This window comes from Periophthalmus magnuspinnatus, chromosome 9 (genome assembly GCF_009829125.3).
Source record: "Periophthalmus magnuspinnatus isolate fPerMag1 chromosome 9, fPerMag1.2.pri, whole genome shotgun sequence".
Taxonomy (NCBI): Eukaryota; Metazoa; Chordata; class Actinopteri; order Gobiiformes; family Gobiidae; genus Periophthalmus; species Periophthalmus magnuspinnatus.
This window is the reverse complement of record NC_047134.1, coordinates 4098220-4125990: the sequence shown is the minus strand read 5'-3', so window position 1 is coordinate 4125990 and position 27771 is coordinate 4098220. Positions and strand designations below refer to the sequence as shown.

Below are 27771 nucleotides of genomic sequence, written 5' to 3'. Positions count from 1 at the left end.
TAATATAAAAACATGACAGACACTGTGATTCAGATCATTATGATTTATTTGTTCAGATCAGAGGTTAAAATGACAAACCGTTTGAGAAATAGAGAGAGCGGAAAAACACAAAAACATGTTAAATCAGTGAACCTCCAGGTTTGGTCCTGAAACTGAAACATCTTTGAATCTGGTTTTAGTGGAATTTTTAAGGAGCTTTAAAAATGTTATTTCACATTAATTCATTTCCTCAAATTGCACATTTTGGTTTTATTTTCAGGTCAAAGCTTATTTTTAATCTTTGTTTAATGCTACATTTAAGTTTCACACATTTCAGTAACAATTTATGTCAAAGTGCCCGGACTAGCACATGAACGTTTGATAAAGGAGGGGAAATTTATGGACAGACCTGTGTCCAGAGCCTTGTCCTGCAGATAGAGACACATACAGTGTGTCTCATTCTCAGTTTATGGACAGGCCTCATGTCCAGAACCTCCAGATTCACTCTCTGAGCTGCAGAGGCTGCACTAGCACTGAGTCCTGACTGTCTGCAGGTGTTGGCTTTAGGCAGTGAGTGTTAAGATCATGATAGAGGTATTTATGGTTTATTTCTCACTAATTTTAGTTGTATTATCTGGCAACCCAAATGAGACTAATGTGAAAGTCGACTTTCTGATTGGACAATTGTTATAATTTGCGGTTTTGAACCATAAATCCATAAATCTGCTTTATAATCGTTACCAGTAAAAGTAATATTTGATTTAATGTGTTTACCTTGTATCTGGGGACACAGAAATCTGAAATCTAATTCGTACTCCACAGCGCCCCTTTAAGTCCTGGTGTAACTCCAGTTGTAAATGGAGTTCACCTTGTTCCAATGGACACATGAATCGTCGTTGTTTCAGTTTATAAACCCACAGTCGAGGCTTTTCAATCCACTGGAGGTAATTCACTCAATTTGAACAAAAACGTACAATTTTAGATTATGAAATTTCGAACCAAATCCGTGTTAAGTTCAGTCACATTTCAAGTCCACAATCCGGAAAATTCCAACGACACTAAAAAGTCCGGAAAAGTCTGTAAATTTTCCATACATTTGGGAATCTTGAGGTGGAACTGTGTCACTGTTAAATTAAAGTAGAAAAACGTGATATTTGGAGAATCAGATCGTCTTTACAATGTCACTTTGATCCTTTTGGTTTTAAGTCACAGTGTTTTTCCTCCTCAAAAAGTTCAACATTTTATTTCCTGTTATGAGCCGCCATCTTGTGTCAAAAGTCTTTAAAACGTCCAGAAATCCAACGTTTTGGTTTTGTTTCTCTGGTTCTCAGAGTTTGAACCGTTTTGAGGAGATGTCTGCAAAGTCCTGTCATGAGAAGGTTGGTAGTAACAGGTCCGGTTATTGTTGATCTTGTGTCCTTGGGCAAGACACGTCATCACTATGGTCTGTGTGTTAGTGTGAAGAGTGGCAGCCAGGTTTGTGTCAGTTTGCCCCGGGGCAGCTGTGGCACAGAGGAAAGGCCCATATTACACCATTTTCTGATCAATGCCGTTTCCTCATCACAAACAGACTTGGAGTTGTGTTTTGTTTCATTTACATGTTTATCATACAAACTTCTTCTCTCAAACTGAAAACACAGGTGGAACAGAGCATTTTGAGCTTTGGAGATGTAACAGACTAATAATAAAGTGTTCCTCAAATGTGTGTGAATGAAACAAAACACAACTCCAGGTCTGTTTCTGAGGAGGTAAAAGTATTAGAACATGGATTAAAGGTCTCAAGAATCAGTTTTGTGTCATATAGAACCTTTAAATGTCATTTTGAAGTAGATTTTCGCAGCTTTGTAGATTCTACTAACGGAACAATTGAAGGAAAGACGACTTTTTAATCCATGAATGGCCCAAATATTTTTTTTCTTTTTAGACCAACAATTTAGGCCATAGTGATTCATGTCTCCTTAACTTTAACCTTTGACCTGTTCATGTGTCCTGTTCAAAAACATCGCTGGAGTCGTGTTTCGTTTCATTCACACACGCTTCAGTGATTAGAATTAGTTCGTGTTCCTCTGCACAGCTCAGAACGCTGTTACAGCTTGTGATGTCATCAGGTGGTTTTAAGTCTTTACTGCCGTCATTACAATGCAGCTTTAGCCCGTTTCTAAACCGCTATAATTTTTTGTCTTATTTCAGTAGTTTTTATGCACAGAAATGAGGGCAAAGCTTCCATTTCCTCTCCACTCATCATCTTAAACATCAGTGTGTTCAAAATAGATACAAAATATTGTATTGGACCATTAAAGGGACGACCTGTGTTAACGGCCTGTTCCCTTTTGCGTAGAACTTTCAATCCGTCTCATTTGAGTCCAAAAACCCCTCAACCTCTGGAACATTTGTATGAACAGATTTGTGAAGTCGTCTTATTGATCAGCGAGTTGTGAAATGTGTTGTGAATTTCTTTGTCCATATGTTGTCCAGTCCATATATGGCCCCGGCTTATCCATATTTGGCCCTGAATTGTCCAGTTCAGGGCATATTCCATCCATATTTGGGCGTGTTTGAGCTTTGGGGGTCACCTGACTTGTCCATATATGGGTGTGTTTTCTCCACATTTGGGTGTGTTTTGTCCATATTTGGGTGTATATATAGGTGTGTTTAGTCCGTATATCTGGGCGTGTGGGTCACCGGACTTGTCCATATTAGGTTGTGTTTTGTCCATATGTTTGGGTGTTGGGGTCACCTAACTTGTAAATATATGGGCGTTTTCTCCATATTAGGCTGTGTTCTGTCCATATTTGGGCGTGGCTGGGCGTGGGGGTCACCGGCGCTGTTGGCTGTACACGGGGAACGCCAGAGTGACGTTGAGCGAGTCGTTGTGTTGGACCAGAGACGTGTGCTGATAGTGAAGGACCAGCTCTTTGAGAGACGAGTAAAGATTATACGGCTCCGCGAAACCAAAACCGCTGCTCGTTTTGTTTATGACGCAGTGCTTCACCTCGCCATCCACCCTGAGGAGAGAGAGAGGAACCAGTAAGTCAGATGTCCTCCCAACGTCAGTATCTCTGTGTCAGATGCCCTCCCGTCCTCCTATATCCCTGTAGTGTTAGACTGAGATTGGGGCAGGTCAAATGTTAATCTGCCCTCCCAGATGTTATACTATGTTTGGACAAATACAGCGGGAGAATGTCACTAATAAAAATGATCATGGAAAAAAACATTTGTGGATTTAACTTATTGAAAATAGAGAATGAGACAATACTGGCTCAAACTGTGGTGCATGTCTGACTTTTGACCATGTGCTGCCCCTGGTGGTACAGGAGGTCCTCTGCAGTTTTTGTTTCATTTATAGTCATCTCTATTCTATTTTTTGTCTAATTTGGGTTAGATCTTGTTTAAAACTATTCAAATCATGCTGTAGTCCCAGTTTAGCTCTGTTTTAGATCTGGTGGTACTAGGCCCGATACTTTTACATAGATACTTGGAGTGAAACGTTTTAGAACCACTGCTTCTGTTCAAAGTGTAAAACGAGACATACACGACAGAGCAGGCGTAGCAGCCGGGTTTGGAGCTCTCTCGAACCAGAAAAGTCCCGTCTCGTTTGCCCCGGAGCAGAGACTCAGCCTGGGTCCGGTTTATGTTCCCCAGACGCCACAGACGCTCGTCGTGATGCGGCAGATCCTCCTCGTCCTCCACCAGACTGTACTCACTGTAGAACAACATGTGGGTCAATACTCTTCCTTACCCGAGTGCACAATGACAGTGTGAACATGGGATTTAAACTCACTCCTCTGTGGTCTCGTTCTTGAGTCCGAGCCATTCGTTGAGTTTTCTCTGTCGGACTCCTTTCTGCGTCAGCCACCTGAAAAACACAAAGACACGAACATTTAAACCATTAAACAGGTAAAAGGTCAAAGATGAGCAGTGTTTCCATAGGTTTTGTCAGAACTATGGTGGTTTGATTTGAATTATTGTTAATCTCTTTCAATTTGTGCAATATTAAAGCATACATCAGCCTGTCCAGGGACTACAGGTGGAAATTAGTATTTATGCTATAACCTGGCACCAGACATCTTTCCTGTTTTTAAGGTCAATGTAATGTTGTGCACTGTCCCTGTTTCAAATTAAAGCATACTATACCATACCATATATTCAATCTTTAAGCAGTCATTTTTACCAGTGTGCTCTAATTTTGTTACGCCAATATAGTCTTGGTTGTTTTTAGACAATAGGGAAGAATGTTAAACTATGAGGGGCAGCTGTATTAATGGGAAACACAGGGTAAAGTAAAACTGCTGCTCAGACAAAACTGTTCTTGAGGTTTTGGGCTTTAAAATGTCTCCACTCCACTCTATTCTTTAGTAACTTGAGTTCACATTAGGCTGGTGCTATAAAAGGGAATTATTTATATTTTATTTGCACAAAAAGTTAAACATTCCAATATTTTTGTCTTAGTTTAAAATGATCATTTGTAAAAGCAAATCCAGAATTCCCCTAGTTTAAAAATGAGGTTTGACTTGTCTGTAATAAGATAAAGGAGGTAACAAGTAGTGTTTGGATCCCCCATGTGGCAGCTCACTGTAACTGTCTTTGGTTTAAAAACTCCACTTCAGTCCAAACGCCACTAGAGCTGTTTAAAAAATCTGCAGTGCACATTACATCCATTTCCTTTAAAGGGTTTTCTCATAAAATAGTAAATGTTTTTCTCTCCATAAAGTGTACTGTAAAAGCAGAAGTTTGTGACAAAAATAAGACCACTGCACACCGTCTGCAATCTTTAAAATGTTTTAGAATGAACTTGTAAGAAAGAGCCACAAGAGTCACTACACGACTAGGGATTTGGAAAAGGGTGAGACCTAGGAACAAGTGAAACAGTGTAAATATTTTATCCCATGTTTTGAAACTGGGGTACCCCCAATTTAAAATATTGTTCAAACAGTGTGTCACCCATAGCATTCAGCTCTAGTTAAATGAAGCTCATCGAGGCTTGCAGTTACAGGGGTGAATTTGGAGACGAGTTCCACATTTGGAATCCCGACTGAATATCACAGCATGCAAAGAACCAATCCAAAGCGAGGCTGATGAAGATAATGTCCCTTCCCGCCGCTGGTTTAGCAGGGAGTGATCGCTTAGTAACACTGTCAATCTGTTGCTAACACTAGCGGGAGCGACCTCGGGGACAGAAGGCACCTGATTTGTCTGTTATTAATGTTCATATCTTGATTTATGGACACAATAGTGAAATAAAACAACAGAATCATGTAGAAGGGTATGAACATTTTAAGGCCAAAATGATGAGTCTGACAGCAGCAGTTACAGAGAGAGGGGACACAGTTTCCTAATGTAAAGTGAACTGGAGCCGAGTCGATGGAGCCGGAAGTGCATCCATGATCACTTCCTATTTGGAACACAGCAGCTAGCAGGTTTAGCCATGTCCATTTATATACACAGTCTATAGACTCATATGAGTATATAGACCGGTCTGTTTAAAGTGGGACTCACATGAGGTACTGGTCTCTGGTCTTCCTCAGCTGGATCAGATCTGGTTTGATGCTGTTCATCTTTTTGTCGATTTCTCTGTAATCCGCCGCCTGCTTCTTCAGGTCGACCTCTAGGTGGCGCTTACTGTCCACGATCTCAGAGATACGAGACTTCAGTTTGTCGTAGTTCTCCATTATCCTGCAACACATTCAAGAGAAAAGTACAGCTTTGTTAAAGAGGACGCATTTTACTTCTATGGGGTATTAAAAGGGGAATATTTTACTTCTGCGCTACCGATCAACTGGTTGAGTAAAAAGGGGGCGTGGCCAAACCTCTCAAAGCTATTCTGCATCTCTGTCTGACCCAAACTGCACTCACAAGTCCTGAAGGGGGAGCTCATACAAAAACTACAATTTATGCAGAAAACACTATGCAACATAGTATTACAGACAAATTAAACTTGTGGTAGTATGATGTCACACTTACACCAAAATGTCTCATATGATAAAGATTATTACAAATGCAGGAGACACAGGATGCAGTACAGCCATTTCATTCTTGTAGTTTGACTGGTCAGGTCGTTTCATTTTACGTGTATTTCTGTATATACGACATTTAAAACATGAGCGACAGACTAAACTTGTGTTCTCATTGGCCTGTACCTCTGCATCTCCTTGTCGTTTCCCTCACGTCTGAACTTCTCAATATATTCTTTACTGAAGCGTTCTTGTGTCTGACACTGCTCCTCAAAGATCTTTATGGTCTCGTTAAAAGCCTCGATGGCCGTGCGCTTCATCTGGATCTCCTACAATTCAAACAGAAAAACAGTGAGAAAAAACACACAAGATTAACAGTTTACAGCCCTCGGTCAGCAGTTCAATCCTCCCACGGTCCCAGAGTAAAGTTTCAGATGTTTTTCCCATAAACCATATATACCAATACTGAGATTTTAAAGTTTTAAATGTCTTAAGCTAATTGACTTCTTTGGGGTATTAAAGAGGGGGGTAATTTACTTCTTTGGGGTATTAAAGAGGGGGTATTAACTGCAAAACATAACATATTTAGATCACCATGTTTACTTTTCCTGTTTTGAAAATGCTATATTCATTCAAAACAATATATTAATATATAAGTTGTTTTTTATAAGTTTTAATTTTGTTTTTGACACTCTCCCGTCCCTTTGCTCTCCATGTTAAGTCACTCTCCCTTCAGAGCACCATCACAGCACAATCAGAGGGGAGGCAAGGAGGGACATGTTTCATATCTGACAACTTCCAGTAAAGAAATCTAAACCTTACAAATAGTAGTTTTAAAAATAATGTTTGGAGTTTGCGTGCTTTACCTGTGAGGTCCGGGTGTATTCCTCGTAGAGCCGGTCGTACTCGCGATTCTTCTCCTGATACTGGAGGTGATACTCGTGAAGCTTTTTACCCACAGCCTCGATACTGTCCTCCTTCACCACCTGGTCCTGAAACCCAACAAAACCATTAGTAAGAGACAGGCTAATCACTCTGCCACAGTGACACAGGGAGAACATGCACACTCCAGACTTAGACTCCTGATCGGTTTGAGTGGAGGGCTAACCACTCTGCCACACTTACCTGCTGGTGCTTGGACACGGGGTAGAGCAGTTTGACGTCCAGCTTGGGGTTGTACTGGGCCAGAGACTCGTGTCTGTAGTGGTTTATGAGCTCCACCACAGAGCTGAAGGTCAGAGGGTCAGAGAAACCATACTTCCCCTCGCGATGGAAGATCTTTATCAGCTTGTTGTTGCCTCCCTTCCTGCAGATTAATGAAATACAGTGAGGAATTAATTATTTTCATCAACTTTGAGCAATTTAACGATTCTAAAAGACATATAGAAAGCAGACCCAGGGATTGTGTGGACAATAAAGTTGCCCGTTACAGAAGAAACAGCAGCTCAAAACATGGTAAATGGTCAAGTTTTTATATTCAACATTCGGACCGCCAACCTTCGGATCAGTGGGCAATTGCTCTACAAAGTGAGCCACTGTCACCCAAAAACACAGGAAATAAGGGAAAGAGCTTGATCAGTAGGAACAGCCATAGGTAAGGCCTGTCAACCATCATGATAAACAATGACACTGAAACTAGGAATGGGACGATAAAAAATAATATCGTTTATCGTGATAAAAGGGGAACACAATCGTTCGTGGGACATTTTATATAATCGTGATCACCAACAAAGATAATCACCTTTATATCACCTGAATGTGCAGAAAACGCAGCTTATCCACAGGGGAGTTGACGGGGGGGACAAAGAGGTCTGTTGTCCCAGCCCCCAGGGTCTTAGGGGGCATAATTGTGAGGGCCCCAAATTTCTGACGAGAGCCCTGCTTATTCATAATATTCTCCACTAGATCATAGTTAATTTCACTGATAACAAAGTACAATCATACAAGAGCTGTTTATACATGGAAGTTATTAATAACATTCAAATTATAACATTAATTATTAATTATAACAATAATTATATAAATCACATTTTTTAATCTGCAATTTTAATCGTTATGATATAATCGTTGATTGCAATTATTTTGGCCATGATAATCATGACAAAAGATTTAATATTGTCCCAAATGCCTAATGGAAACTACTTTAATTTAAAATTTAAATAATGCAAGATAATCCCAGGAAACCATTTTTAAATAGACTATTTGTTGCAGCTAATGTGTTTTAATGAAACAAACTAATAAGCCATAAAAGTAACTTATTCACCCCTCTACAGCTCAAATCTTACAAAAAAATGTCCCATTTTTGCAGAGAAAATGTACACATGATGAATATTAAGGTCCAAAATATACTGTTCCATCTTTCATATGTTGAACGATACGTTAATACAGTGATTACAGAGACAGGTCTAACTACAGGTGCAGTCAATTTAATTAGTTTAGCTAACCCTTACAAATTTTAAAATGCATTTTAATTAATTTCAGTTAAAAGTCCATAAAAGCAGAGTAAAAAGCCCTCAGGTCACATTATGATATATATGGGATTTTTAAGAATATGTAATAAGGTAATTCATGTGTAAACAGTCACTCCAGCCCCAGATCCTTGGACTGACCTGAGTGTGAGGGTGTAGTCTCCGTGCATCTTTGTGGAGGCATCTCTGACCAGAAATGTCCCATCAGCTGTGTCTCTGAGCTTCTCATTCACCTCCTCCCTGTAAAAAGTCATTTATTAGTGACATAACTCAGAGCTATGTCTCAGTGGCAGTAGGTGAATATGAACCAGAGCATTCACTGTATCCAACAGATCAGTGTGTGGAAGCAAACCAACTTCCTCTATGTTTCTGTGTTCCAAAGATGATGACTTCAGTCTTTTTTGGGTTACCAGGAGAAAGTGTCAGTAGTCACCTCCAGTCTCTCTCTCTAAAACCTTCAGATCTAAGCTAGTAATCTAGGGGTAACAATGGACTCAGACTTGAAATTTAACATCCAAATCAATAACATCTGGAGCTTTTTACCATTTACAAAACATTGCAAAAATCAAAGGTATACTGTCAAAACCAGACTTGGGGAGACTTATCCATGCAGTTGTCTCCAGTATGTTAGACTACTGTAACGGCCTGCTCACTGGCCTCTCCAAACGAGCCTTAACACAGCTGCAGTACATCCAGAACACTGCTGCTCGGGTCTTGACTAGAACCAGGAAGTATGAGCACATGCGTCCTGTACTCAGGTCTCTGCACTGGCTCCTGTGGCTCAGAGAATAGACTTTAAAGCAGCTCTGCTTCTGAACAAGGCTATCCATGGACCAGAGGACCAAAGAACATCTGACATGTTAGAGCCACATGAACCATCTCACACTCTGAGGCCTAAATCAGGACTAAACCAGGACTAAACCAGGGCCAATGGTTTCTGAACATACTCCTAACACTCTCACTCTATATTAACACACCCTCCTTATGAAAAGGCAGTTACCTGGAGATGTCGCCCCAGTACCACTCTGCGTCCTGCAGCGAGATGCTGTTGTTGAAGGTGGAGGCGGCCGGGGCCGCGGGCTTCGGAGGTTTGGGAGGCAGTGCTGCAACAAAACACAAAACATATTTTTACATTTACAAGAGAAATATGAACTAAAGAGGCTGAAGAATGAACTTATACTTTACTGTTCCTTAAAAGTCCTATATTACACAAAATTAGTCTTGTGAGCTTCAAGTCATGTTATAACCTCTTGAAAAACATACTTGGAGTTGTGTTTTGTCTCATTCACACATATTTGAGTAATAATTTTGAGCTTTGAAGATGTAGAGACTAATAAAAGCTCTGTTCCACCTTGTGACATCATAAAGTGGTAGTTTTCAAGTGAACAGCTCCTTTTACCTTTAGTTCAGTAGTAGATTAGCAATTCCAGGTCTGAAATCATCCAAATGATTGTAGTGAAGCTGTATGTAGTTTAAAAACACAGTGGAGCACTTCCTGTATTACCACTTGATGTGTTTTCCGTTTGAGAGAAGAACTCAGGTTAAATATGCAGGGTTTGTGTGTTAAACATGTCAATGAAACAAAACACAACTCTAGGTCTGTTTATGATATAATAACATGGATCAGAAAATAACATAACATGGGTCCTTTAAATGAGTCTCTGCATTTGACCCATCCTTCAGTATCTCTGAGTTAAACCAAGAGCAGTGGACTAGATCTGAACCAGGATCCCAGTCAGGAGTCCCTAGCTGGAGGATTGTGAAAATGGGCCCACAGACACGGGCAGAAAATGCAAACTCAACACAGACAGAACCCATGTCGTCTGGAAATTAAAACAACTGCCAACAAACCACTCTGCCCCATTTACCATAAGGGACCCAACAGGATATGAACACATGCTGACATCTGTTCAGCGTAAAGCGTGACATGTTTGACCCTTTTGCTCCCTCCTCTGTACTTGTCCAGAGGAGAGAGGAGAGGGTCAGAAGATGCAGGGGAGAGAAACAAAGAGGCAGAGGAGAGGGTCAGAAGAGTAGAGAGTCACAGGAGCACAGAATGCAGAGGAGAGGGTCAGAGGGTCAGAGGGTGCAGGGGAGAGAAACAAAGAGGCAGAGGAGAGGGTCAGAAGAGTAGAGAGTCACAGGAGCACAGAATGCAGAGGAGAGGGTCAGAGGAGCAGAGGACGCAGAGGAGAGAGTCAGAGGGTGCAGAGGATTCCTACCTGGGCTTTTCATGTTTATGTAGCAGAGGATTTTGTCTCGACTCCGCATCCCAACACCCTCGCCTTCGTTTCTATCCATTTTTTAATACTTTAAAAGCAAACTATTCAAAATTCAAAAACAAAATGTCCACCAAGAGTTTCATAATGGCTGTTAAAGAAAAAATCTGACGCCATGTACAAAAAAATTTTATAACTGAGATTATTTTTAAATGACCAAAAGCTATTCATTTTACAGTTTGCAAACAAGTTAAAGGAGAGATAACTGGAAGAGGAGGCAACAACAGGAACCAAAACTCACACTGGTTTATGTTTAAATAAAACCTTGGTTAATGTCGATATAATAAAAAACTAAGAGGTAAAAATGTAAAAGTCTAAAGGAAGAATGGATAATTAGCTTGTTAACGATGAAGGATGCTTAGACAACTTAATTAAAAGAAAAACACAAAAACAGTGGTATCGTTGTGTTTCTGATGACATCACAACAGTCTATGGGCCAATCATATTTAACACAGATGGAGCAGATAAAATTAATATTGTTGTAACACAGGGAGTTATTGGGTCTAGTCACAAGTAGAAATGATCAGGTTCAACTTTTGTGAATCTACCTTTTGGATATTTCAGGTGAAGTACATTGTAATCTATGGGGAATTCTGGCTCTTTCCCCCCTGTGGGAGTATGACATCATCAAAATCAAGAATTTGAAAAATAGTTTGACGAACAACCGTTTAATGACGCAATTTCAAACCATTATGAACACATTTGCGTATGAATATTGTTGAAGAGCATGAACAAGCTTGCAAGCAAAATGTGACATTTAATACAAAAATAGAAAAAAATATTAAAATGGTTGTAAGAATTATGATAGGAAACGAAGCAAGAATGGATAGACAGTAAAAATGATGCAATGTGAGGAACTGATGAAGAATTAGGAGACAAGGAAGCATGCTAGGAAGGACAGATAGGAAGCAAAAAAGGCTGCATCTAAATCCAAGGTATTTCCTTTGAATTACAGCGATTTAATCCATATATATGGGAAATGTAGGATTTTTTTTTTTTAAAAAGGAGCTTGCAAGGAAGTAAAAAATTATCAAAAGGTTGAATCCCAAGAAACTGTCCAGTCTAGTCTGCAATTTTATCAAGTTTTATTCCAGATTTTTGGGATAAAAATGTAGAAATTGGAAAAAGAAGGATGCAAAAAAGCCAAGGAATCATGCCAGGAAGGACGAGCAGAATTCCTAAGTCCGGAGTCCCCGTTCTGTCGTGTTTAATTTTGATTTTTGTTCGTTTTTTGGGGGGGTTGCAAATTTGAAAATGCGTGTTCGCCAGAGAGGGAGAGAGTGGGAGAGAAGCAGAGCAAGAGCAGCCCGGAGACGTGTGATGTCACTAACGGCAACGGCCAATCACAGCGGGGCAGAGAACAGTGATGTCATGCGGGGGCAAAATAATGAATGGACAGAGAGGGGAGGAGTAAGAGGAGAGGAGGAGGAGTAAGAGGAGAGGAGGAGGAGTAAGAAGAGAGGAGGAGGAGGGGTCAATGGAGGGAAAGAAGGAGCAATCGGGCAGCAAGAGGCATCAGAGGCAAAGCTACATTTCAATTAAAATTTTTTACTCTGAAAAATGTTTTTGCGTCTGTCAGGTACCTTCCCTGTGTGTATGTGTCGTGTGCTCCCTGTGTGTGTGTGTCAGGTGCCCTCTGTCTGTCTGTGTGTGTGTCGTGTGTGCTCCCTGTGTGTGCATGTGTCAGGTGCCCTCTGTGTGCATGTGTCAGGTGCCCTCTGTGTGTGTGTGTGTCAGGTGCCCTCTCTATGTGCATTAATCATGACAAATAACAGAATAATTGCGTAAGTTGTTCAGTTCTGGTTTTCTGTAGATCTTAAAACATTTTTCCAGACTGTTCCCCGTCTCCATGACAACCGGAGGCATGTCCCCAAACCGAGCCTCCTGATTGGCTGATCTCCCACACCCACCTTTTACACAGCCGCAGAGGTGTCACTATGTCAGGGAACACGCCAAGAAGGAGAAAAACTATTACAGCCAAAAGATGTACTACTTTTAGATTTGAAATGTAATGAGATTTGACACACGGGCGAGGGCATCTGACACACAGGAGAGGGCATCTGACACACAGGGACATTTAGTTCTCAAATAGGATATTAGATTACCTAAAGAACAGTTTGCTAACCTGAAACCAAAAGATGCATAAATATAATTTTAAAAATTGTTTGGCATTTTTTAAGATGCTGGAGCAGATTCAGGGTAAAGATGAGTCCAAAATGATTCACAAGTTTCATTTTAAATTGTGGAATTTCTGAGTAATTTCTCAAGAGCAGATGGACAGTTACATTTTGCCGATTTAAATGTGTGACAGCTTTAATACATGTAAAAAATAAAAAAAAACACACTTTAGAGCCGAGCAGAGAAAGAGGAAGTAGAAGGTTTGTGAGGCATCGCCGTGTGACCGACAAACAGGAAGTGAAACCAGAGATCTTCAAAACACAGAATCGCAGAACGACCCAACAAGTCTACAGTCAATAGAACGTAATCAGAGCTCGTCAACATTTCTCACAACTTATGAAACAATCGGAAACATGAAGAAGACCCGTCACTAGCCAGACCATGATGAGGCTGTGTTCACGTGACGTCAGCACACTGTAAAACGCCTCTAGTTTAACTTGAGCTGGAGACAGGGCAGGGGGAACTGTCAGGTGCAGATGTGTGGACCTGGTTTATGGTGAAAATCTCTGCCAATTGATAAGCCCAGTAATTACAAAGTTCATCGTCTGTCAATATATCGAGATCAACCAATATGTTTTTTTTATGGCTGGTGCTGATAGCAATTGTTTTGAATACAGAGAAACCGATGGATGATATTTTTGTGCCAATATGTACAGTCAATTAGGGATGGCACAATAAACAATAATAACGTTTATCGTGATAAAAAGCTCACCTATGGTCATGAGCTCTGGCGATCTTGACCAAAAGGACGAGATCGCGGATACAAGCAACCGAAATGGGTGTCCTCCGTAGGGTGGCCTGGTGCACCCTTAGGGATAGGTTGAGAAGCTCGGAGTAGACCCGCCTCTACACATTGAGAGGAACCAGTTGAGGTGGCTCAGGCATCTGTTCAGATTGCCTCCTGGACGCCTCCTGGGGGAGGTGTTCCGGGCATGTCCCACTGGGAGGAGGCCCCGGGGAAGATCAAGGACACAATGGAGGGACTATGTCTCTCGGCTGGCCTGGGAACGCCTTGGGGTCCCACCGGAGGAGCTGGAGGACATGTCCGGGGTGAGGGAAGTCTGGGAGTCCCTGCTTTGACTGCTGCCCCCGCGACCCGGCCCCGGATAAGCGGAAGAAAATGGATGGATAGTAAAAAGGGCCAACAATAATCGTTTGTGGGACATTTTAGATAATCGTAATAATCGCGAACAAAGATAATTGCCATTATATCACCTGAATGTGCAGAAAAAAACTGCTTATCCACAGTTGAGTCAACGGGGGGGGGGGGGGGGGGGGGGGGGACAAAGGGGCCTGTTGTCCAGGGCCCCAGGGTCTTGAGGGGCCAGTATTGGAACCTCTTCCTACTCATTTGTATTACGGGGGGCCATGTGAGGTTTATTGCCCAGTGCCTCCAAATTTCAGTGGCCCTGCTCATTAAGACTATTTCCTGTTAAAGTTATAATTATTCATATCTATAACAACTTTTATCATTATCGTGATATAAACGTTAATCGCAATCGTCACAGAAAATGATCATTTTTCCAAAATTATGTAAATATTTAAATTAACTTCAAAGCCCCTTTTTTACTACATTATCTTGGCAGCAGATCCACCAAAACAAAATTGGCGTCAGCTGGAGATTTGAGGCCGATACCCCATAGGCTAAAAAGTCCAAATATCAGTTCATCTCTAGTATAAATAAACAAAAGTCAAATTATTTTTTCACAATATCTTCAGAAAGTGGAGCCATCTTTCAACCCCAAAGACATGAGTGTCATCAGTTAACATTAATGGGACGAGTTTGTGGAGCCGATCCCAAGCTAATAATGCGAAGGTTCAACATTTGTGGATCAGAAGTTTGGAGATTTGTTTAAAAACAGTAAATCTCCCATAGAGTTATACAGAGTTATATTTCACAGCCTGTAAATACAAAAACAAAATGGAAGAACAGTTTACAAAACCTACAGCTATTACTACAAGTTTCTTCATAATTTGGTCCCTTCTTCCCTTCTCATTTACACGCAGAAGTAAAGAGTCTTGCACAAGGGCACAAAAAAAAGAAGAGCAACGCAAACCGTAAACCTTGTGGTTACAGGACGAAGTGTCTTACCTGGAGCAGCCTGGTTCATGTTGAGTTCACTGGTGATGAGAATCTCCAACACCTGCACCATGGGATCCACACCAGACTCAGCCCTAAGGGAGGAATTTACATTCAGAATCAAGAATATTTTTAATGAAAAGGACTCCTTTGCCTCTCTCCTCTGCTCAATCTGACCCTCTCCTCCGCATCCTCTGCTCAATCTGACCTCCCCACCGCATCCTCTGCTCAATCTGACCCTCTCTCCTCTGCATCCTCCGCTCAATCTGAACCTCTCTCCTCTGCATCCTCCGCTCAATCTGAACCTCTCTCCTCTGCATCCTCTGCATCCTCTGACCCTCTCCTTTGCTCCATCTTCCCACTGCTCCTCCTCCTCTGCTTAATCTGACCCTCTCCGTCTCCTCCTCTCACCCGGTGTTGTTCCTGAAGAGCAGGGGGCTGAAACCGTCTGCGAGGCCGTGTGGGTTGAGTTGATTGCGGTGGTTGTGGAGGCAGACCCTGGCGAGGTGCCGGATCACACTGAGGAGGGTGAGTCCGTACTGGGCAGGAGTCAGCGAGGACGAGGCGATGGTCCGGAGCAGCTGAGCACACTCCTCCAACTCACGCACATCTGCACAGGACACGCAGATAATTACACACATACTCAAAGATAACAAAACGGATTTTAACTGGTACTATGAGTGGGAATACAAAACAGTAAATATGTAACAATGCATTTTTTATTTATAATTTACTTTGTCCAAACTATACTTTTTTTTTATTACTTGGCACAGTGAATAAGGAAGGTTTGCACTCTCCAAATAAACAACAAAAGCAATGAGATGTGGTTCCCCAACCCAAAGGTCAGAAAATCAATTTCTGCTCGGACCAAGTTCTGTCATTGTGTCCTTGGACAAGGCACTTTACCCACATGGCTTAGAGTAACAGTGGTGTGTGCGTGAATGATTGTGTCATTATTCATTCACTCCCTCCTACCACCACCAGTGTAAGGCTTTGAGAAGCGCTGGCAAGTCTAAAGAGCATTATCATCATCAAGATCATCGTCATCATCATGAAGATCATTATGATCACCATCACCATCACATCATCCTTATCATAATCAAAACTGTTCCATTCATGAACACAGGATATTTTCCCAAGTTATAGCTAAACAAATCAAATGTTTTGTTATTATAATTATACACTGCCTGGCCAAAAAACAAGTCGCAACCTGGATTTAACTAAGCAAACAGGTACGAGCCTCCTCCAGTTGTTCAGGTCTAGGTTCAGCAACAGTCCGTGTTCAAAGAATGAGGTCAGCTGACACCTGAATATACTGAATGACCAGGTTATTCCATCAATGGATTTTTTCTTCCCTGATGGCACGGGCATATTCCAAGATGATAATGCCAGGATTCATCTGTCTCAAATTGTGAAAGAGTGGTTCAGGGAGCATGAGACATCATTTTCGCATGGATCGGCCTCCACAGAGTCCAGACCTTAACCCCACTGAGAATTTTTGGGATGTGCTGGAGTCGGTCCTACACACTGTGCAGCGGTCAGACTCTACCATCGTCAATACAAGATCTTGGTGAAAAATTAATGCAACACTGGATGGAAATAAATCTTTTGACTTTGCAGAAGCTTATCGAAACAATGCATGCCAACAGTGAATGCATGCCATAATCGAAGCTAAAGGCGGCCCCTAATCAGGAGGCTTGTGTGTGACCTTGGTGGTGGCTTGGTGTAATTAAAGATGGACTATATCACTTTTCTAGTGTTTTCAAGGTATTTTAAGCAATAAAAACACTTGTAATTGAACAAATGGAAAAATAAACAACACATTACGACACAATGGCTCCATACACAGAGTTTGCAGTACCACTCTCTGAAGCGGACTTAAACCCTGCCTTGATAACACTGATAATGTGTAATTATGTAGATGCTGCACTGACCCTGTACAGCCTGGATCATGTCTCCCTGTAGAGCTGTGGGTAAAACTGGTCCTGGGAGATCCTGAAGAAACCGCACCACTCCCTCACAGAGAGACGACAGCTCCAACTGCTCCAAATCTGAAACAACAACATCACAGGGAAATTAGAAACAGAAAGATGTAGAAACAAATATAATGCTGTTAATATGACACATTTACACCCATTTCACTAAAACATAGTTATACTATAACAAAAAAAAAAAAAAATCATGCCTAGTTTTTTCTACTTTTTATTTTGTTGTGAAGTTTATGTCACTTCCTGGTTGGGCACATGCAGCAGATGTGACAGAGGTACTTCCATATCTCTTAGCAACCACAATGTAAACAAGGGTCAAAACGTCTCTAAACAGCACAATAGTTCTGATTTGACTAATAAAAATAAGTTACATGTTTATTTTGTTAAATGAATGTTTAAAGCTCATAATTCCGACTTGGTTTGGAGGTACAATGTCTGTGTTAAATATTTTTGATTGTCATCTAACTGATGTAAAACTATTTGAGAAGAAAAGTAAAAAACTAAAGTTGTGAAATACAGGACAGAGGGCTGAGTTGTAAAACAAAATCCCTCTGCCTGTCCTCAACACAGAAAAGTAAAAAAATACAGAGACACAAGGAACTATACTAATTTTAGACACATTTTGGAGCTTGTTTGCATTGTGTGCATACTAGGTATTGTGGTTGCTAGGTAACAGTTATGGAAGTACGTCTACATATGTTAAATCTGCTGCTGTGTCCAACCAGTAAGTAAAATTCAACAAACTTCAACAAAAATACAAAACTAGAAAAGACTATGGGTAAGATTATTATTAAACTCTTAAATATAATGTGACGGTTTAAATTAATTTAACTAAAATATAGTTAACATCATTATATTTAAGAGTTTACCAGAAAGAAAAAAAATCTTGTCTAGTTTTTCTAATTTTTATCTTTTTTTGTCAAGTTTATAATGTTACTTCCTGGTTGGACACAGCAGCAGATGTGATTATACGTAGAGGTACTTTCATAACTGCTACCTAGTAAGAGTAATGTAAACAAGGGCCAAAACGTGTCTAAAATTACACAAAGATTCTGATTAGATAAATACAAAGAAAAGGCAACATCTTTATTTAGTTAAATACAGGTTTAAACCATTAGAAAAAATACCTTTCCCATTTGTAAACTGTCTGTGTTTTTACAACTCAGTGCTACTTCATGTATCTTTGTACTTTTCTTCACAAACTACCACTGCCAACCAAGTCAGAATCAGAAAAATGTTGCAAACCTGTCAGATTAGATTTTTCTGACCTGTTTCTGCTAACTGACGCGTGTCCAGAGTTCCTCCGGTCAAACTGCGATACAATGATGGACTATCAATGCCTAAAAGACAAAGAAAAGGCTTTAGTACAGAGGACGGGAGGGCATCTGACACACACAAATAAAGGAGGGCATCTGACACACAGAAATACAGGAGGATGGGAGGGCATCTGACACAAAGCAGGGATACAGGATGACGGGAGGGCATCTGACACACAGGGATACAGGAGGACGGGAGGGCATCTGACACACAGGGATACAGGAGGATGGGAGGGCATCTGACACACCTTTGGTCTCCACAGCCTCCATGAGTCGGCTGAGCAGTGGGGGGGCTGTGTCCGGGGGTCCAAACTGATCTGGGAGATCTGGAAGCACAAAACCTGCAAAACAGACACAAAATGATCAGGTTTCAGTTTAAAGGGGCAGCGTCCGATTTCAGGTAATAAAAGGTCACAACACTAAAATGTCAAGCTCGATTTTGATACTAAGGAATACACTCGATACTCAATACTGATTCCGATGCCACGTCGACAATAAATACCCTCTTTGTTTAGACAGTATACTGTGATTTTCCACATTCAATTGTAGTACTTTGTTTTCTATTCCCATGTGTGTAAATCTGTGTAATCCTGCAGTGTCCAGTAGGTTCATAGTGGTCCATGGGTGTGTACTAGTCTGTGTGTCTTATACTTGAGACATACAGCTCAACATCATTATAAACATCTTCAGCAAATGTTCATTTCCACCAATGGGACTTTTTTAGTATCGATACCTGTGAAAAATTTGTATCTAGTTTCCATACTAGTTTTATTATTGATTAGTATCCGATTTTTAATTCTTTTGACGACACTACAGGAAACAGAACTAAGGTCAGGGAGAGAGAGAAGGAGTGAAGGGAGAAAGAAGGGGACAAAGAGACAGAGAGAGCGAGAGAGAAAGAAGGAAGAGAGAAGACAAGGACAAAAAAAAGAGTGAGAGAAGAATGACAAAAAAGAGAGGAGAAAAGGAGAGGAGGAGGAGAAAGGATGATGAGAGAGAAAAAAAAAGAGTGAAGGGAGAGACAGGGGATAAGGACAGAATGAGAAAAGGAGAGTGGAGCAAGAGAGAGATAGAAAGAGGAGAGATGAGGAAAAGAGAGGGGGAAGAAAGGGAGAGAGATTCATTTCTGTTCTAAGAATTGGACGTTTTAGTATCCATACCAATGAGAAATGAGTATCTAGTTTCGATACTAGTTTTCGAATCGATTAGAGTCTGAGTTTCGACACTTTTACCAACCCTAGTACAGCTATATTGTAAAACCAGTTTACCGTCCAAAAAACAGGAAATGTGGTGTTAGCATGCTAGTTGTTAGTTTTACAGTGACATTTATAAAATTATTGTGGTGAATAATTAGGATTCTAGGAATACATAAAGTAAAAATCAGGTACACAGACTTATGATTGTGGTAATCACTTTTTATACTTTAAGAGTTAGCTTATTTTGTTGTTTGTTAAGCCTAATCCTCCAGCTGGGTACTCGATCTGGTCCACTGCTGCTGACACGTTTAACAAAGAGGCACTGAAAATTGGGTCAAATGCAGGTTTAATCCAGACAAAGTATAGGAAGGGTCAGGTCAGGTGTGGTCAGTTTGGTTGTTTTTAAAGCAGAGGTCTGTCTCAGTAAAAGCCTGCAGTTTGGAGCAGACGTGCTAAATGTCAGGGCTTAAACATGTCTTTATTATGTTCATGAACAAGCTCTGAAACTTATTTTGTTTTTGAAAAGAAAACCTGCAATTAGTCAGAAGTTGAGATCGGAAACAAGGCGATAAGGTCACATGTTGTTGCCTTATCGCTCAGCACTAACCACAAGTCAAATTTAACCCCAAATTATTTTTAACTGTTCAGTGAATATAAAAAGCTGCAAAGGCCACAGTTAAATAAACGTTTTACTTTTAGCCATTTCCGGTTTAATACCTTGAGTTACAGCAGTGTTTCAGAGAAAACAGGACGCGCTCAGAGCAGAGCGTTTAAACGGTTTCCTGTAAAAAACCTCAGATTAAACATAAGACTTAAGTCTATTTTTAGACTTTTATTTAAGCCACAGCTGTGAAAGGCTAAAACTGCAGCAGGTTCGTTCATTTGCAGAGGGCTTCATACATTTAGCCTCAAAACCTCATGTCGATGTTTTTACTGCGCTCCTCAAAACAAAAGTCAAAATAATAACAAACATAATCATATGCACATGTAGGTGGTTTTCACACATGGTCTTGCGCTCTGTGGAAACACCCCAAGGCACAAGACTTAGTTCTGTTGGCTTCACTTTTGAATTTGCCCACCTGTGTGTTACCAAGACAACCCTATGAGTCCCCCTTCTTTTGACCTCTGCGCTAAGTCACTCTCCCTTCAGAGCACTATCACAACACTATCAGCTGCATCCCACTAATGAAACTATCACACATCACATCAGGTTTGTCAAGTTGCTGTGTACAGTTCTGTACCATGTTTTTCTATATTTATAGAACTTCATAAAGGCTTGCACTGCTAACTGTAAGGAGGGTGTGACTAAAGCCCGGGAGAGATCGCTAAATTACTCAAACATGAATGGATGACATCTAATGCCCCTTCAGACATGTTTTTGATGAGTCAGGGTTTTAACATGGGAGAAAGAAACATTCTGCATAATACCATCTCTTTAATGGGAGAATGCATTAAGATGCACACTCACCTTCAGACTCCGAGTCTGCCCGAGCAGACGCAGCGGAGGGTGGTCTGGGGGGGCGGGGCTTCGGGGTGGGTGGAGACATGCGCTTCCTACCGACGAACTCAACGTATGTCCCCGGAAAATCTCCTTTCTCCTGAAGAACCAAGAACAAAACAAGAATTAGACTTCTTAACTGTATGAGACAAGTGTGCACGTTCTCCCTGTGTGACTGTGGTAGAGTGGTTATCCTGTCTCCTCCCTCTCACCAGGAGGTTGTGGGTTATAAGCCTGATGTTGCTGTGGCAGCCTCTCACCTGTGTCGTCTCGTTGAATCCCGGCAACCACCCGATCTCGGCGGGCCGCTCCTCGGCTCCGTTGGTGCATCCTAAAGCGAGTAACGCCGCTTTCGACACCAGCAAAACGTCGCCAACATGGAGGTCGATGTCTTCTTCTCTTTCCTTCTTATAATCGTACAACGCGCGGTACTGGAATCCCTCAGACGTCATGTTTTAACAGATGAGTATCCTCGCAAAAATAAAAAACTAAAAATCTGCTTCGACCAATGTCCAAAGTCCTTTTTATCAGACCGAGAAGCGAGAAGCAGCTGGTCCACAAAAATTCAAAATATTGTTGCAGAATTTAAGCAAAAAATATATAATATTTTTCAGTTCAAAACAATTAACTTCTGGGAATGATGGACACAAAAAGAATTCAAAACACTGTGAAAATGGTCAAAAGAAGTGGAAGGATTTGTTTAAGTCCAGCAATTCAATGCACAGTTCAAAATAACAAGATGAGCTGCTTCTTGGAATATTCACACCAAAATTTCTGTTAGTCCCAAGCCTGGATAAATGGAAAGCCAGGTCTGGTGTAAATTTAAAAAAAAAAATCCTAAAAAGTTAAATTGCCAATAACCAGACTCAAAACGAGGTGAATTCCCGTGTGATATGAAAGTACATGGGGTGTAACTTCCAGATTCAAGTTCTGTTTTTACAGTTGGAAATTTTGTGAAATTCAAATATGATTTATATTTTTCTAAATGAATTAATGATGGAATGATCTTTGAATATAAAGGCTGGAAATCTTTGGGAATGACCAACTTTTTTTCTTACTAAAATATGGAGTTACAGATTTGGGGAATAGAAATGAAACGGTTTAAAATAGATATAATACAAGGTTTTTTGAGGCTATTTAAAATCTGAAAGGATATTATGGGTTTCACAATTTTTAAAAATGAATATCTCCCTGCAAACTTGATTTAAAATGAGATATTTAAATATGGGGTAATCTTGAAGGGTTTTATGTTATTTTGAACGAACAATGGCTTTAATATTGTAAATTCCTTGAGTGTTACTATTGTGCAGTGAGTGAAAAAATAGGCATTTATTTTGTCGTTAAAGTTAGTTGCACCCTGATGATCGAACAGTCTCGGTTTTAGCAGCAGAGGTCGGACAGGAAATGCTTTGGGACCTGAGAGTTAAAAAAATACAAACGAAATAAACGAAATAATGGCGCCTTTGTACGTCTTTGTAGAAAAATAGGTTTGGTTTCCTGAGGTCACAGAGGGAGAGGGGGGTACGTTTCTCCGCTCTCCATCTCTGATCAACACAGCGTCATTCGGCCAAAACATCGAGAACAAGCACCGCCGCCATCTTGGAAAAACAGAGCGCGGGAAATGAGGAGCAGGAAGAGGAGGGGGGCGGGGCAAACATCTGGAGCTGCGTCTGGAGGAAAGAGAGGGAAAAAGAGAAATATTAAATAAAAGGTATGAAACCAGCAACAGTTAGTCTTCACAAAAAATATGTACTGGTTAACTCTTTATGGTGTGGAGTCTATGATCGTCAAAAGTATCGAAAATCAGATACTCATCGAAACTAGATACTCATTTGAGCAGGTATCGATACTAAAAAAAGTCTGATTAACAGAACAGAAATGAACCTCTCTTTCCCTTCTCGCTTTCTGCCCCACTCTCTCCCTCATCTCTCCTTTTCTCCTTCTCCCTCTCTCTCTCTCTTTGTCCTTGTATTCTCTCTCCCTTCTCTCTGTCTCTTTCATCATCCTTTCTCTTTTTCTTCTCTTTGCCCTCGTCTTCTCCCTTTTCTTCCTCTTTGTCTTTGACCCCTCTCTCCCTCTCTTCTCTCCCCCCCTTTCTTTCTTTCTCTTTTTCCTCTCTCTCTCCTTAGTTGTTTTCTGCAGTGTCATCAAAACTATCGAAAATCAGATACTAGTTTTAGGATCGTGTAGTATCTAAACTAAATAACGATTGTTTAGAATTCAGAGGAACCGATGGCCGATCTGTATGGATGATTTTGATAATGTTCTCCAATTTGTCAATTAAATTTACTACGAACTCACCCAGAGTTCTTTTTTCCCCACAATCCTTTGAGAGAGCTGTGTAGTCACGTTCTGTGCAGCTCTCTCCTTGTATTAAATTGTTAACATGAAGCTTTGCATGTATTTTTAAGGCAGCAGATCAACAATATATATGGGCCTTTGCTGGAGATTTAAGGCAAAACGGCGATTACGGACGTTTATCATGATAAAAAGGACGAAAACCACACTGCTCCTCCTGAGTTCGAGGTTCGACTATTGGTCAGATTCTCCTCTCTAGTACCCTGGAATAGACCTTACCAGAAAGGCTGAGGTGTGATTCCCCTGTGATTGTGTGTGTGTGGTTTTCGTCCCGGTCATGGACCGGCTCTATACTATCCATCGGGTCCTCGGCTCATGGGCATTTGCCCAACCAGTCCACATGTGCTTTGTGGATCTGGACAAGGCATTGCGTGAGATTGACAGGCGGATCGGTGCAGCATCTGCAGTGATGCGGTCACTACATCGGTCCGCTGTGATAAAGAAGGAGCCGAGTCCAACGGCAAAGCTCTCGATTTACCCGTCAATCTACGTTCCTACCCTCACCTATGGTCATGAGCTCTGGGTAATGACCGAAAGGGCAAGATTGCGGATACAAGTGGCCGAAATGGGTTTCCTCTGTATGGTAGCCGGGCGCACCCTTAGGGATAGGGAGAAGAGCTCGGTCACGCAGGAGGAACTCGGAGTAGAGCCGCTGCTCCTACACGTTGAGAGGAACCAGTTGAGGTGGCTCGGGCATCTGTTCAGGATGCCTCTCTAGGGAGGTGTTCCAGGCATGTCCCACAAGGGGGAGGTCCTGGGAAAGACCCAGGACACGCTGGAGGGGCTATGTCTCTCGGCTGGCCTGGGAACACCTTGGAGTCCCATCGGAAATGGTGGTGAGGGAAGTCTGGGAGCCCATGCTTAGACTGCTGCCCCCGCAACCCCGATAAGCGGAAGAAAATAGATGAGCGGAAGAAAATAGATGGATGGGTGTGATAAAAAGGGTCGGCTATGACCATGCATGGGACATTTTATAAAATCATGAGAATCGCCAACAGAGAGAATCGTCGTTACGTCATCAGAATGTACAGCAAAAACATACTTCCCATAATAAGAAAGTACAATAATATAACAGCTGATTAAATATGGAACTTATTTATTCATTACATTAAAATTATAATTATTCATATCTAGAATATTTTTAACTGTCAGCAGCTTTAATAATTATTGTGATATTATCGTTAATTGCAATTATTTTGGCCATAATAATCCTGACGAGGCATGGGACGATATTGAAATTTTGTGTGACAATTATCATGGCCAAAATAATTGCGATTAACAATTATATCATGATAACTTCAACAAAGAATATTATGGATGAGCAGAGCTGTCATGGGCTATAAAATGTCCCACAAATGATTAGTGTCAACCCTTTTCATCACGATAAACGGTATTATTGTTTATCATCCCCTCCTTAACTACAATTAGACTTGAGCTGATTATGCATTACACAAATTAACAAAGCATTTTCAAACAACACTGTACATTAATTAGAATGAAACATTTAATGGGTAGATGCAGCATCCAGCTCCAGTTTTAGATGCTTAGTGATGATGGTTTTTTAGGAAGTGTTAATGTTTGAAATGTCGTCAGGAGTTATTTTATGTAAATAAGCCATTTACTGCCCAAGGGCTCAGACGGAAAACATAATAAAAATATTGTTTATCGGGAAACAAAAAACGCTTGTGGGACATTTTATAAAATCTCTGACTGTCACAAAAAAGACTACACAGACTTTTTCCACACGTAGCTGATGGAACATTTTTGAGGTCAATAGTGGGAAATTTCGGTTATTTTTCTGTACTACAATGAGATTTGAGCTGTAGAAGTTTGAATTATGAACTTCTATGACTAACTATAGACAAACTAACTACTTAAGTGTTTCTTTCTGTTACTTATTTATTACAGCTCATTTTTTAACAATATTACAGATTGAAATTAGTTATTGGGGATAATTCTGCTTTACGTTTTGGTTTCAATATTATCGTTTATTGTACTTCAAAATGTGTTCTCGTAACACATCAATGAAAATTGCCAACAAACAAAATCCCCATTTTATCACATGAATGTGCAGAACAAAGTTACAACGCTCTCAAGATCTCGCCTAGATCACTATTGCCTTTACTTATAACAAAGTACATTATAACAGCTGTTTAAATATGGAACCTATTCATAACATTAAAATTATAATTATTCAGATCCAACATTTTTAAACTGTCAGCTACTTTAATCATAATCGTGATATAGTCAGTAATTGCAATTATTTTGGTCATTATAATCGTCACATAAAATGCCGACACTGGGCTAAACGATTATAAAGCTATTCATAAAGTGAAAACCTTGATTAAACGAGGATGTAGTTTAGTTTTATTATTATCAATTAGTATCTTTGTATCATTTTGACAATGCCATGTCCCACACAGGAAAGTCTGTGTCACTCACCCATAAAATAAACTGATACAGATCTAAAACCTGCATGACAAGAAGCTTTTAGACAGTGGAAACTTGAGTTTAAACGCACACTGACACTTTGAGATAATCTACGTGGAAGACAGAATGCAACTCCCCTTTAAATGCATATAATTAACTGAACACTGAGCTGTGACCAAACCAGAGAAGCCGTTTCTGCGGCGTCAGCGTTTATCTCAAATGTGCTGGTGAAAAACTGAAACAGACTATTTCTGTCCATCATCTTCGCCACAGTTTTGCGGATGTTGAACTAAACACGAGCTGAGTAATAAAAGACAGAAAAGTTCCACAGGAAACCGCAACACAAATCTGCCTCATGACCGACCAAAACGGCCAAAAGATTTATATCAAAACAATTAAACAAACGTATATAGTGCTGTCACGATACTAAAACGTCAAACTTGATACTGAGGAATAGACTCAATACTGGTTCTGATACCATGATGATAATAAAAACATTTTTTCTTTAGACAATATACTGTGATTTCCACATTAAATGTTCGTACTTTTCTGTTCCCATGTGGCCTTATATCTGTGTAATCCCTCAGTGTCCAGTAGGTTCATAGTGGGTGTATAATAGTCTATGTGTCTTATACTTGTGAAAGATACAGCTCAACACCATTCTAAACATATTCAGGAAAGATTCATTTCTGCCCTGTGTATGTGACTTTTTTAGTATCGATACCTGCTGAAATGTAGTTTTTATACTAGTTTAAGATTCGATTAGTATCTGATTTTCGATACTTCAACCCAAGTGTCCAGTTTTTCACGGATCACTCACATATTTCGTTGTCTTTCTTGAATACTATAGTAAAAATTAATCCAATAACTAGTACATTACCAATTATAATTATTCGATTTTCTTGTTTTTTATTAAATTAATGCCAAAAATGTCCTGAAAAAGCATTGTTGATAACTACAAAAGAGCATTTTATATTCAAATACTACAAGTACCTCCTGGTTGAAACACTCAATTATAATCCACATATTACAAAACAACAACCTGGATTTATACAATATTATTTTTAAGTACCATTTTCATTTCAGTTTTTGTTATGTTGTAAGTGGCACAAGAGTAAAAACCGTTACTAGTTCATACATATTTATGCGAAGTGGCTTGTATAATGAAGACAGTTATATAATGAGACTGTTCAGTTTAGTGGATCAGTATGCCACCCATTTAAACAAGGAATCTGGACTAACTACAAAGTAAAGACGCATCATTACAGTGACTTGATTTAACACATTTTCAGCAAATTTACAAATATTGTTTTAATTACACATGGCCGAATTAAAGACGAGAACACCTGTGACTTACCTCAAACACACATCTCTTATTCTTTCAATGTTAAATACAGTTTATCACGGGATTTTTACAGAATGTGCAGGTTTTACAGTAGCGTTTCGTTTGCTGCTTGCATTAATAATCACAGGGATTTTGTGAACAAATGTAGTAATATATTTAAGCTGAAACACGCACTAAACGCTGTCTATAGTAAAAAACGAAAGCCTTATGTGTGAAACCGTAAAAAGCTCCATATAAAGAGAAGTCGTGAGCAAACACAGGACGCCTTTTATTTGAGGGAAACGCCAGTGAAGGCTAGCCGCTGTTAGCATGTAGCTCGAATGGCTCTGTCACTTACCGCTTGATATTTCCGCATTAAAACTCTTCTTTAATGCAAAAAGCGGTCGCCATCGTCAAGTGGAAACGCCGAACCGTCCGTAATCACAGTTATGTAACGTCCAAAAGCGAAAAATCCAACGAAATGCGACTAATTCCCCCACACTCGTGGCTTCAGACGTCTGACACAGGTTTATGTCAAGCTAGCACTTTTTGCCCAGCTTCCGGTCTGAAGTGTCAACGTAAAAGTGCTGGCGGTTTTGGCATAAAAAGCTTATTGAACGTTAAATTCCTTCACGTTATCAAATAAACATGATTGTAGCTTTATGTCAACTTTGTATTGAACATGGTAATGAGTGTTTTGTTAGTTTTTTCTAATTACGTTTTTGG

General features: G+C 40.3%; 1 protein-coding gene across 1 annotated transcript; it reads right to left on the bottom strand.

Moving 5' to 3' along the window:
- Positions 1-28: 28 nt before the first annotated feature.
- On the bottom strand, positions 29-27600 carry LOC117376683 (phosphatidylinositol 3-kinase regulatory subunit alpha-like). Its single transcript, XM_033973207.2, has 17 exons — positions 27404-27600; positions 21194-22603; positions 20904-21033; positions 18488-18580; positions 18192-18263; positions 16870-16986; positions 15347-15545; positions 14948-15030; positions 9399-9501; positions 8540-8638; positions 7056-7236; positions 6797-6922; positions 6117-6259; positions 5476-5652; positions 3761-3835; positions 3512-3682; positions 29-2984 (listed from the first exon to the last, which is right to left on the bottom strand). Exons 2-17 carry the CDS (start codon positions 21383-21385, stop codon positions 2795-2797), a joined length of 2151 nt encoding a protein of 716 aa, XP_033829098.1. The 5' UTR covers positions 21386-22603; positions 27404-27600; the 3' UTR covers positions 29-2794.
- Positions 27601-27771: the final 171 nt, after the last annotated feature.

Excerpts from the sequence above, each read along its gene's own strand:
- LOC117376683 (XM_033973207.2), bottom strand. The coding sequence starts at position 21,385 with ATGACGTCTGAGGGATTCCAGTACCGCGCGTTGTACGATTATAAGAAG. Across the intron at positions 5,653-6,116 it reads AACGACAAGGAGATGCAGAG|GATAATGGAGAACTACGACA; the intron begins GTACAGGCCAAT and ends AATGTGTTGCAG. Across the intron at positions 3,683-3,760 it reads AAGAACGAGACCACAGAGGA|TGAGTACAGTCTGGTGGAGG; the intron begins GTGAGTTTAAAT and ends GTTGTTCTACAG.